Source organism: Malus domestica, chromosome 05 (assembly GCF_042453785.1).
Source record: "Malus domestica chromosome 05, GDT2T_hap1".
Classification (NCBI taxonomy): domain Eukaryota; kingdom Viridiplantae; phylum Streptophyta; class Magnoliopsida; order Rosales; family Rosaceae; genus Malus; species Malus domestica.
Window position 1 is genome coordinate 34,076,453 of NC_091665.1, and position 13,217 is coordinate 34,089,669.

Here is a 13,217-nt window from a genome sequence, read left to right on the forward strand (position 1 = left end):
TATATATGTATGTTCGCTGCATGGGATGAAGGGCGGCCATCTGCCGCGGGGGTGGAAGCTTACAAAGAGCAGGCGAGGATGACGGATGAAGCATGCACAGAAGCTGGAGCAGCGGGGGCTCTCTTCAAAGCAGTTCTCGCGACCCGCAAGGTCTTTTCCGGGTCGGATGGTCTCAGCCCCAGGATTTGGACCAAAGGGTGTTCCTCGCGATTTGGAATGAGATCGCAGCGATCGGGAGGTTGAGTGAGTGACAGTGTCGAGGAGGAGAGGGATGCAATCCAAGTCCCACGGTACAGTAGCGAGGCAAAGAAGGACTTCGAACCCAAGACCCTCGAACTGAGCGGAGGCAAGGTAGGGACGACCTCGATGGTGGAGGAGATGGTGACTTGGGCTGAGCGTGTTCATGGGGAAGAACGTGGATGATGAGCAAGACCCGAGCTTCAACAACCATTGAGCTTTAACGGCTTCAACCCTCGAAGTTCAAGAACGGCGCTACCATCCACGTCACCTATGTCATGTCGAACTGGATGTCGCAGAGACGGCGGAGAGAAGGCAGAGAGGATCCTCGTTCCATTTTGACAATGGTGTGGATTGGTGTGCCCAGCTGCATCGCCTGGTGGATCGCGGTCGGAGTTGGCGAGAGGTTGGAGTGCCAGAGATTTACCGCATCCTGTCCACGTACTCCTGCAACGGCATGGCTGCTGCTTCTTCAATGGAGGAGTTTCTCAACGGCGGAGAGCGGGGAAGATGATCCAAAGGGCAGGAGAATGATGAGATGGGCATGGGGTTACTGACAGATCCGAACCCGCCAGAAAACCAGATTTGAAAACGCGACGTGCACTGCCGGAGAGGCTGACACGTTGGCTGTCGTAGCTGCAGCGATGGCGGCGGTGCCATGTAGTTTGGATGGAGAACATGACGATGGAGAAGAGGATGACTGTGGAGATGGCACGACGTGGCGTAGTGGATGATGTGTTGGCGGAGGAAGATGCAGCGGTGGCTTAGCGCTTCTGGATTTGCTTCTGCTCGATCTCGGAGCGCTTTGAAGAATCGCTTGCTGCTGGTGTCTTCTTTGAGCCTCTGCCGAACTCCTTTGTTAGGAATTAGTTGTTCTTCATTGCAATCTTCCAGATCAGTTGTCCCGGAACGGTAGCCATCGCACTTAGATTCTGTCTTGTAGTTGCAGAGAGACTGAGTGAGAGAGGAGGCAAGGCTTGGAGTCGTACTGGGTCTCTGACGGTGGTTCTGACGGCGTAGAAATCAAGCCCGCCGGAGCCGTCGAGTGTGAATTCAGCGAGAGTGGCGGGCGGGGTGGCTCCGTTGCCTGAGCACTCCAATTTTCCTGAGCTGCAGTCGGCTGTGAGGCAGGAGAATTTTCCGACAGAGTCGTGGGAGCAGAAGGTTCGGCCCCAGAAGCGGTTGCCGGAATCGGGTTGCGTCGGCGGAGAAGTCAAGTTCGAAGCTGTGGTCGTTAACTAGCAGAGGCTGCATGTTCCTGCTCTGCACCAGAACGACGCCGTCCGCGCCGCAGCTGTTCTGCTCCTGAGCTTCTTCAAGTTTCGGATCCAAAGCCCGTAGTCCAGATCCAGATACGGATCCATTTCCTGGAACAAGCACTGCCCCGAGTTCAGATCTGGATTTTCCACCGCCTTGGGGTTCGGGAGCAGCCACGAGGCCGCGTGGATCTTGGAGTTGCAGTTGACGCAGAGGAAGGCGGAGTCGGTGCGGCAGTACAGAGTCGCCGTCGCCGATTGGCAAGAGTCGCAGAGCTTTGATGCCATGACCGAAATCTGCTGAGGTGGTATTGCAGCTATTGACGATGATCAGGAGAGATCGACGGTGACTTTAATGTCGGATCCTGACAGGGAGGAAGATGGCAAGGTCTTTTGGGCTTCTTGCCGGGTTTGGTCTTGGCATCTGGGCCTGTGAAATAAAAGGAGGCCCGGGCTCTTACTCCCTTTCTATTGGTGGAGACGAGGCTTAGGGCCGAGTGAGGATGAGAGCTGAGCTCGCTAGGGAGAAAGAGCTGCGAGAGACTTGGGCTTTGACAGCCGAGCCTGGGTTGATCTGGTTTTGGACACGGGCTGCTTCTGAGGCCCTTTATATATATATATATATATATATATATATATATATATATATTAATACATAAAACATATGTTTTTTTTCTTCTTTTTTTTTTTTGTAAATACATAAAACATGTATCTCTTTTTTTTTTTTTTAATTATTTTTTTTACATAATAACATACGTTTCTTTTTTTTTAAATACATAATAACATATGTATTCATTTTTTTTTTAAATAAAATTGACTCTATTTAATAAAGCATTTATTTTTTATTTTGATGTGACTGAACTTGTAATTGAATATTCAAGCTACCTACGTACCCTTCCAAAGAAAGAGATCAAGTCAAAACGTAGTTCAAATACATACATATATATATTTTTTTTTTGGTATTTTCTTTTTTTTTGTGCCGTTTGCAGTTTCAGCTCGTGCAGACAAGGAGCTTTGGGTTGTCGCCTTTTAGGCTCGTGCAGACCAGGAGCTTTGGTGTTGCCTTTTATGCTCGTGCAGACCAGGAGCTTTGGTTCGTGCAGTTTTAGGCTCGTGCGAACAAAGAGCATTTGGTGCCGTGTTGCAGTTTCAGCTCGTGCAGGCAAGGAGCATTTGGTGCCGTGTTGTAGTTTCAGCTCGTGCAGACAAGGAGCTTTGGGTTGTCGCCTTTTAGGCTCGTGCAGACCAGGAGCGTTGGTGTTGCCTTTTATGCTCGTGCAGACCAGGAGCTTTGGTGTTGCCTTTTATGCTCGTGCAGACCAGGAGCTTTGGTTCGTGCAGTTTTAGGCTCGTGCGAACAAGGAGCATTGGTTGGTTCGTCAAGCGATCTGAGAAAGTCGTTCCTCGCAATCTTCATAGCAAGGAGCTTTGACCGTGTGTTTGAAGAAGTTTTCGGGCAAGAAGTCGCGCATCGTGATGGGGATGGACAGTCTATGTGTCGAAATTTCATCATCTTCAACACGTTCACGTTGCTTTGAAGGTTGACAAGAGCTGCTTTGCCCCCTTTCCGATTGGCGGACTTGTGGAGGAGACATATGTTTCTTGTGCAATTTCTTAGGAGTGACTTGAGTCCATCCTTCTACTTTGCTTGTCTTGGAGGATGCCCCCAACGGTTGAGGTGAAACCTTTGAGTCGGAAGAGCCAGAAGTGAAGGTGGTACAGTTTGACTCCCCCACATCGTCAAGATCTAGCTCGATGATTCCTTTCTGAGCCAGCTTCATGATGAGATCTTTCAGCACGAAACACTTTTCTGTCGGATGACTGATGAAGCGGTGGAATTTACAGTATCTTGGACTGTCAGTACGAGTCATCTCTTCCGGCCATCTGCACTCAGGCAAACTGATCACCTTCTTGTCCAATAGGTCATCTAGCATGGCAACCACATCAGAGTCGGGGAATGGATAAGTCTTCTCCTCAAGCTCCTTCAAAGTGCGTCTACGCGTCTCTTGATCACGAAAAGCTTCGGTTTGAATCGCCTTGCCTCGTGTGGATATTTTGACGGGAGATGTGTTGACCGTCATCGCTTCCTTGGTGGGTTTCCATGCAGCCTTTTCCACCTTTGTCCCAAGAGCTTTGTCGTTCTTGTAGTCGGCGATCGGTTCTTTCTTCCCATGATGGGCGATGCTCAACTCCATGTCATGGGCGCGAGTGGCCAATTCCTCGAAGGTCCGCGGTTTAATGCCTTGAAGGATGTATTGCAAACCCCATTGCATGCCTTGGATGCACATCTCGATTGAAGAGGTTTCCGAGAGCCTGTCTTTGCAGTCGAGGCTTAAAGTGCGCCATCTGTTGATGTAGTCAATGACTGGTTCGTCCTTCCACTGCTTTGTGCTTGTTAGCTCTAGCATGCTCACAGTGCGGCGAGTGCTGTAGAAGCGGTTGAGGAATTCCCGCTCCAATTGCTCCCAACTGTTGATGGACTCAGGCTCTAGGTCCGTGTACCATTCAAAGGCGTTTCCTTTTAGCGAGCGCACAAACTGCTTGGCGAGGTAGTCCCCTTCGGTTCCTGCGTTGTTGCAAGTTTCAACGAAGTAGGCAATGTGCTGTTTTGGGTTTCCCTTTCCATCAAATTGCATGAACTTTGGTGGTTGATAACCCCTCGGCATCCTTAAGGCGTCGATCTTCTTTGAATACGGCTTTGAGTACAACCCGGAGGTATTTGAGCTCCCTTCGTACTGTGCCTTGATGGTGTTGGTGATCATCTTTTGCAGCTGCTGGATAGAAAGAGATCCCATGAGTGCCGCTGCTTGGTCTGGCTCGGGCTTCCCATTGATTTTCTTCACCGGGGGTTCTTCGTCTCCGCCAGCTCCTCCCTTTAGTGGATCATCCTCTGGGTCGGGTTTATCGCCGTCTTGTGCCTCCAATCGGTTGACTAGTGCTGCAATTTGCAAGTCTTTTTCTTCCACAGTTCGGGTTAGCCTTGCGATTGCTTCATTCATTTGAGCCAGCTGCTCATCGATTGAAGTTGCTCCAATGGTCATGACTTGCATGGCTGAACTGTCGCTTGAACCGGCATCGGAGAGCATGGATTCGGAGTATTTCCTTGGGCTTTTCCCCCTTGGTGCCCTTAGTGAGGCTAAGGTGATCAAAGGCTCGTGCCTTGGGTGCTTTTGTTCCCTTGGCAGAGTTGATGCAGAGGTGAAAGAGGCGGCAGAAGTAGCTCTTGCTATGCTTCGAGTCGTGATGCCCAAAGTGACACCAGTTGCGACGAGGACGCTTTTGTTCTTTGCGCCGGTTGCGGGAACAGTTTGAGCCTTCCTTGATGCCATTAATTTTGGAAGCGCGCTTGAATTTCTTGAACGGAGAAAGAGATGAGAGGCAGAGATTGTCCCACTGGGCGTGCCAATTTGTGAACACGGAAAATTCCTGAAACGAAAGAGACAAGAAACGACGCGCACAAACAAATATTAAGTATTTGATGATTTTGGGTTACAATCTCTCTCAAATTTGATCCTCTGATTCGATCTCCGTAAGGTGTTGATTGGTGGGTGTTTCGTTGATCCAAGGGCCGTCGAGGCTTAATCTTGGATGAACAGTTGGAAGTTTCTTCAAAGGGCCGTGGGCTTGATCTTTGAAGGTGGATTTGAGCGGATCTTCAAGGGCTTTTGGGCTTGATCTTTGAAGAACAGTGATGAACGGATCTCCAAGGGCTTTTGGGCTTGATCTTGAAGAACAGTGATGAACGGATCTTCAAGGGCTTTTGGGCTTGATCTTGAAGAACGGTTGGATGTGTGGATTTGTCGACGTTGTTGATCCAAAGGGCCGTTGGGGCTTGATCTTGGATGAACGGATGATGAACGATGGTGCTTTCTTCAAGGGCCGTCGGGGCTTGATCTTGAATTGGTGGATGATTGTTGATCCAAAGGGCCGTTGGGGCTTGATCTTGGAAGAACGATGAACGAAGAACGAAGAACGCTTTCTTCAAGGGCCGTCGGGGCTTGATCTTGAAGGTGGATGATTGTTGATCCAAGGGCCGTCGAGGCTTGATCTTGGAAGAACGATGAACGAAGAACGAAGAACGCTTTCTTCAAGGGCCGTCGGGGCTTGATCTTGAAGGTGGATGATTGTTGATCCAAGGGCCGTCGAGGCTTGATCTTGGAAGAACGATGAACGAAGAACGAAGAACACTTTCTTGATTCTTCGGGAACCTGGATGCTTGAGAGCTTCGGAGTTTCAGAGCTTCAGAGCTTCAGAGCTTCAAGGTGTAATATCAATTGGTTCCCAAATGAATGAAATTGGGCTTGTATTTATAGAATTTTCCAAGGCCTAATTTTGAATATAATATTCCAGATGAAATAAGTCGTTTCTGCCAGGTATTGACACGTGTCCTATTTGATGACTTTTCCAACTCATTTCAATTTTCGTTGAGTCACATGCTACATGTAAAATTTATGTAATACATGAGCGTTGACACTTTGATTTATCGGTCAACATTTATTTACCGAAATTTCGATGTCTACAATAAATTCCAAAGAAAAATGTGTCATAAAGTGTAGAAAATTCCTGAAGGATTCAAATTGCTTGAAGTAAGCCCCGAAGGGTAAAGCATAAAATATGTACTTAATACCAATGGATGGAATAAATTGCCTTAGTGAGTACTATCATTGTGATATTGTTGCAACATACTAAAATCTCTTGCAAGAGTCCATGACATTAAATTAGAATTCCTGAAGAGTTGATGATATTAAATTGAGACTCCTGAAAAGTCAAGAAAGATTATAAAGTGTTGAGAGAATTATTGTCTCGAGCTGCAGATCAAAAAATATACCAACACGAATCTTATCCATGATATTTATGATATTAAAAGAACCATATAAATTGAAGATTATGAGTTGAATACTCAAATGATGTAGACATTAAGAATAATCATTTATCTTCGTGAGGGTAAAGATAAATTAATATTTGGTCCAGAAGTACCACATCTTAGTGAAGTATATGCTTTATTGTATTTGGCACAATACATTGAATGAAATAAAGCTTATCTATTAATATCTCCAAGAAATTACAGATATGTACATACACATGAGTTAAAACAATCAAACAGGATGAAGCCTTTACAAAGGTTGCTCATGTGAAACCTTAGTACTCGGAAGTACCCTAGAAGGGGGAGGCACTGGAGATTGATCATGTGGCACCCCAGTACTTAGCAAAACACCAGAAGGGGAAGACATCAGTTGCTTTCGGAATCTAGCAACGAACCTATGGTGATCACTTTGAATCCAACTTTCGGATTCCTGTAGCTAGTCGAACTTTCTTGTCATGCTCGTAGAGTAATTATTCGCAAGCACGTGTAATACTTTATTCTCGTGCTTGAGCCCTCTGATCTATTGTTTAAGACTTGCCACCTCAACCATCAATTATTCAACTTGACGAGTTTGAGCAAGTAGGCGTTGACCCATATTGGATACAAAGCTCGCACATTGAACACTGAGAGCTAATGAGTCTTGAACGGTCGACTCATCAGACCGTTTTGAAAAGATCCTGTTATCCTTTGGAGTGAGAAGATTCCTAGCTACCACAATAGCAGTTATGTTATTCTTCATCACAGAGTCTCCAACCGTAAGAGGACCATTAGAAGATAAGAATGACGGGCGCCATATATTATCCTGAAGTTGCTCTTCTGTATCACTCCTAAGACTCAAATCTAAGCAAATGTTAGATGTGCAAGTCATTTTCAGAAATGATGAAGAAAAAAAATAAGGTCAAATAAAATTTCAGAAGTGCAAGATGGGGGAAATTTCTACAGGCAACAACTTTCTGAGTATACTCTTAAACACAATTGATTCTCTATAAAAGAAGAGGCAACATAGCCACTTGTTCAGAGATCGAAGAGGCACCGCTTTCTTAATTTCAAAAGCCAAATTTTCCTGAATAAAGTTCGTTGGCATTTTTCAGACGCAATCTCAGCTTTTTTGGATATCGCGTACAACTTTGTCAAAGATCTCTGACAAAGTTGAAAACGCATAAATCTTACTGTTCTAATTACACCACAGTTGCTGACAAGAGTAAAGACACGTCACCACTACCTTTTATTGGGAAAGCTCTATATATGTCGACCTCCGTTCTCTATAACAAGGTAGACCTGCAAGAATGTCCAACTCTTCCTCATCTCCGAGATTGCATCTTCAACAAAGCATCTCGAAATACGCAGTTTTCTTCATCTCCGAGAATACCTCTTCAAACAAGTCACACCAGAGCAAGAGTATCTCATATCTTCAGGGACGAGAGCAAAAGTATCTCATATCATGCAATCTCCCTATCATTTCCTTTGTCCTTGTTTTTACCTGCAAAGACAAGGATAAAGAAAGCAATATGTCAGAACCTCCACTCGAACTTCCGGTAAGGAACCGACTACCTGAAACATTTCCCGATTGCTTACCTAGTATTGCTCTCGAGTAGCCATCTTCAACTGTTGTTGGAGCTGGGTCTCCAGTCACCAAAAAGTGATGAACCATCCAAATGCAAGGGTTGCATTCTACTTCTGCATCAGAGGGCAAATACTGCAGGAGAATATGCCACACATGCATGGGGGAAAACCAGGGAAAATACTACTTAAGCAAGAGGAGCAAGTAAGGCAAGTGAAAATGATACATTAAAGCATGTGGAGACAAGCGCAACAAACACGTGTTGATTCATCCCCGATAAAACCGATGATCACTTACCACGTGAAGCTCCTCATGGTCCAATTTCATTCAAGACCAAGCCTCGAAGGTCCTTGAAGATATCATAAGTCCGATTCAAGATCAAGTGTCCACCACCCTTGAATCAAATTCCGCTCCAGATAAAATGAGTAAATTCAGACCCTTGGGGTAGGTCTAGCAGAAGGTCTTCCAGCCCAGTTCAAGAACAAGCTTGTGGAAAGTTAACAACAAGTAAAACACCTCTTTTGACAACTCTTCTTACTAAGAGACTGAAGCAGAATGATCAACGATCAGCCTAAATGATTTGAAATCAAGGGGAGATACTCATTAAGGGGAGATACTCATCAAGGGGAGCATCCAAAACAGATCAAGATCTTAACGAGTCATTTGAAGACTTATGTGGGCATCCAAGGGAGAGTGTTGTAAATAGTGGGTATGTTTACCCACATGTGTATAGTAATGTGTATAGTAAAGTACCACATGTATAGTGATGTATATAGTAAAGTACCACATGTTTATAGTAAATACTCACATGCATATAGTAAGCCTTTCACTTTGCTTGTGATTTGCTTCTATAAAAGCAATTCTTATGAAACACAAAAAAAAAAAAAAAAAAAAAAAAAGATGAAATTGAGAGGTTCATGGGAGAGATAGGAAGGAAGAGAGGAAGAGAGAAAAGAGAGAAAGATGAGAGGAGATAATATAGAAACTTATATTTTTACTCTTATTATTTCAGATTATAATAAAAGCACCGATGCTGCTCCGATGACGTACTCCAGTCACACTGATTGTAGAGAAACCTCATAAATTTTGTGTCTTGTTTATTTATTCCACTGCACACGCTGTCGATTTTACAACAGAGCAATGATTTTTCTCTCTAACTATGTTGTGAAAAAACTGCGCATATCAAAGCGACTGACATCGTTGGCGAGTGGGAAGAGTGGCGGAAACAAAATCCGGGCTGTCTATTTGGGCTTCATATTTTTCTCCCCGGCAAATGGCGGCCCAGGTTTTGGTGAACATGAGCATAGGATAACCCATCCGCCAACTTGTGAGAACTGCATATAGACCAATGGCAAAGCCTCCACAGTCATATACATTGAGCTGGAAGCCCAGGGAGAATTCATAACTTTCATGACCATGTTGTTCAAATGGGACGACTTTATAAAGTTCACCAGGCTTTGGATTTTGGAGAAAATCACAAAGTCGTCAGTCGGTTACTTGAGCTTCGAAGGTAGGGTATACCCTCGTCATTGCAGTCTGTCGAACGTGGATTACCTATATTAGGTGATGAATAGTACATGCAACTGTTAGACTTGATACATAGGACAATTTGCTCTAATACTATGAAGAAAGTTGAGGTTGCACTATAAAACCAATTGTCAAATAATTCAATTCACTTGTAAGCTCATACAAGGTTCATCATTTCATCCATGTGAGATTTATCCATAAAAAATATCTAAATTGGTGCAGTAAATATGTTGTTCAATCAGGAAAAAAATTGGAAGGAATATTATATAAATGAGGATCTTCTATGAATTCTGCTACGGTACTACCATACATATCAAAATTTATTTTAACAATTACATATAGAAATTATGCAAAAATATCATAGATTCGCAAATGCACACGGATGCAGCCATATCTCGATAAATATGTTCAACAGTATAACTTTGAATCTTCTATAAACGTGGTCAAATGTCAATGGAGAGAATACACCAAGCAAGGAATCTGTATGTTTTGATTAATTTCCTCGCTAAATTCGTCGCGCCATTTTTCAGTATTAACAGAAAATGCATTTTAATTGAAGAGCTTGTCTTAACTAAATTTCAACTAGAAAAAAAAAATTCCAATAGGAGATGAACTTGCTAAATTGCATGTGTAAGAAAACCTATATTGGGAGTTTGACAACACAATTTAGAATTTAGAATTACATGGTTGCATTCTTAATTATACCGAGGCTTCCACTCTCCCACTCTTGCTGGGCTAGCAAGTGCTTAAGTTGGAGACAAAATGAAGAAGAGTTTGACAAAACAATTTACAACTTATAATTACATGGTTATGTTTCTAATTACATTAAGACCTTTTAAGATCAAACCTCACTCCTGTTGGGCTAGCAAATGGTTAGGTTGGAATCAGTATCAACATTGAACTATTGACCAGTATATCAGTGTTGGCTCGTCTTTTTGAAACTCGACAGTATGATCCATAAGAGTATGATTGTGAAATCAGAGGTGGAACCTCACCATTAGGTTTTACAATTTCATCCAAATATATTTTGATTTAAATTCATAGTCCACCCACATAATTCCATTCTTTTCCGATAATAACTCAAAACTATGAACATAGCCTCAGAAAGTTGTGGGAAAGTATTCTTAAAAACAAACAACACTTTACTGATGGAAATTTTTAAAGAGCAGACTTGAGTGCTAAGTTATTATGTTGTAATAATACACTTGGATTCAGTAATGCAAAAGCAAGAAGCTCCTGATTCCTTTCAAAAGCAGCCATGTCTTCCTCACTCAAAGTCACCCAAGCCTCTATGCCATCATCCTTTCTTGTGCTCACCAAATAGGCAACATTAGTGCTTGAAGCAGCAGGGACATTACTCAGCCAGATTGGCTTTCCCCACCCAAAATTTACCTCATACAGTAACTTATAATTACCCAAATCTGTTCCCACATAGAAACTTGTAGTATCATCTCTTTTGACAAAATTATTATGTACCTCTTTGACAGACTCGCGAATCGCCTGATCCTTTCCAGGTCTTTTAGCGTAATTGTTGCTCAATTCTTTGATTCCTCTCCTTAGCTGAGCTACCAAGCCTTGCAGCTCCAACTCATTCTCGTCTGTCTGTGCCGCGAAGTACCCCATGAGGTTTCCTATGGAGTCATCTGACAGGGGCGGCACGACACTTTTTCGAATGTCCACGGATTGTGACAACACAGATAGCTTAGGAGGCGGCTGCAGCGAGTTTGATGATCTTGACGCAGCAACTGCACATCTCCAAATGAGGGCTGTGACAGCTTCGGCCTGCGTAGGTTGATCCACGATCGTACTGGCTGCTTTAGTCCTAAGAGCAGAAATCTTCGATGCATTGAACACAAACCTCTTTGTGACACAATTCTCTCTCTTTGCATCTACTGGTGAGGACTGGTGGAATGATGAGGAATAATCGATTGGTGGAAATCGAAATGATGCAGTGAAATCTGGAAGGAGAGCTTGACTGAATCCAAGAGCAGTTGCTGACCAGGACATAATGAATGTGCTCAATGAGGCTGCATCAGCCAACTTATGTGACATACAAATACCAATTGCCAATCCACCGCAACCGAAAACGTTGGCCTGAACTAGAAGCAGAGCTCCCTTGCCAGCTTCAGGGGACTCGGTCCCTACTGGAAGGAGCTGTCTCAATGTCCCAGCATCAGGTTGTGATAGGAACGTAGAGAGCAGACCATTGACTTTGGCTTCAACATAGTCAACTCCATAATCATTGCAATCAACGGAGATGTTATCTTTCATTCTTCCGGCAAGCGGGTAGAAGCGAACTAGGGTTTCCGACAGCGATTTCTTGAGGATCCGGAGGGAGATTTGGGGGGTTGTACTGTCATTTCTGGGGTAGAAGAGGACCAAGGATTCATAAGCAGCAGGACTAAGTTGATTCAAAAGGGAAAGCTTGAAGTTTCTAAGATATTGAGGGGTTGGGGAGGATGGTTTTAGGGTTTCTCTCTTGATCATCTCAAACTCCATGATCTCCGTAGAGTATTTGTGGATCAGAATTCACAAGAATCACTACAAACTAGACTTTGGAATTGGGTGGAAATGACATGCATTTTTCTCAGACATAAATAATTGTTAAATAGGAGAATTACTCGTCAATTTTACCACGAAATGAAAAGAAAACTAAAAAGTGGGTGGCACGAAGAGCTGTTAAAATAGACTCCGGTGAGGCAACTGGGTTCAAATAATTCAACTGGTGGCCGTTGGGCCAGAGGTGGCGCAGAAAGTCAAAAACTCATCCTAAAGGGACGGAGGTGGGTGTGCAAATGGTTTTTTTATTAGTACCCCACATTTTTGTTGACTACGTCTTATATAAAATTTAATAATAAATAACTCATATATCTTGATATAAAACGACTTTTGAAGCCTTAAATAGTACACTCCGTAAGTTCTTTTAACAGCAAAATCTAATAATAATTCAAGAACATGTTGAGATCGATTTTTCTTATTTTCGAGTTGCAGTCTAAGAGTTCAAATTTGAAAACATTTTCTGCAAATTCCGATATCACTTTTTTAAGGATAATTTTCATAAGTTGGGGGTGTAATCGCGATCACAATTGCAAATGCTACAAGAAACCCATGAGATTTTTCGTAAGGGAAATATATTGATGTTGATACATGCATAATCATTAATTAGGAATCAGAAACTGATTCCATTTAGCAGTTAAGAATGTCTGGAAAAGAGAGTTTCATTTCTCATTTTTTGAGAGACTTCAAGAAGAAAAAAGCTAGCTGAAGTTTGAAATCTCATAGCAAAATAGGATAAAAATGTAAGAGGTCAAGTTAGATTAGAGCAAGAACCAAACAAAAACAGCTAAATTATACAGATATCAATACACTAGAAGCTAGGCACATTTTATTTCCTGGAATTCGACAAACAAAAGCAATTCTTTCTAACACTGGATAAATCTCCCAACAAAGCAGCAACAACCTTTATTATTTCCTTGGGGGGTGTAAGGGTAGAGAAGGAAATTACGTGGGTGGATTAAGATAATTTTTAATTTAAAAAGTAAATATAAGGTGCTTTCGGCATGTGGGGTGTGGTTAATAAAATGTGGGATGTTAATAAAACTCTTATACAAATAGGAGTAATACTAGGGAAACCAAAATTGTAAATTAAACTTTGCAAACTAAATTAAGTGATCGTTGATAATTAAATTATTACTCAAGTGTTGAATAAGATGCTTATTTTCTATCGATGCTATTGGCATATCATTTGATTTATAAATTTAATTTAAAATTT

General features: G+C 42.9%; 1 protein-coding gene across 1 annotated transcript; it reads right to left on the reverse strand.

Moving 5' to 3' along the window:
• Positions 1-10,566: 10,566 nt before the first annotated feature.
• On the reverse strand, positions 10,567-12,235 carry LOC103409290 (BAHD acyltransferase At5g47980-like). Its single transcript, XM_008348100.4, has one exon. The coding sequence runs from the start codon at positions 11,942-11,944 to the stop codon at positions 10,604-10,606; it is 1,341 nt and encodes a 446-aa protein (XP_008346322.2). The 5' UTR covers positions 11,945-12,235; the 3' UTR covers positions 10,567-10,603.
• Between the last annotated feature and the right edge of the window lie 982 nt (positions 12,236-13,217).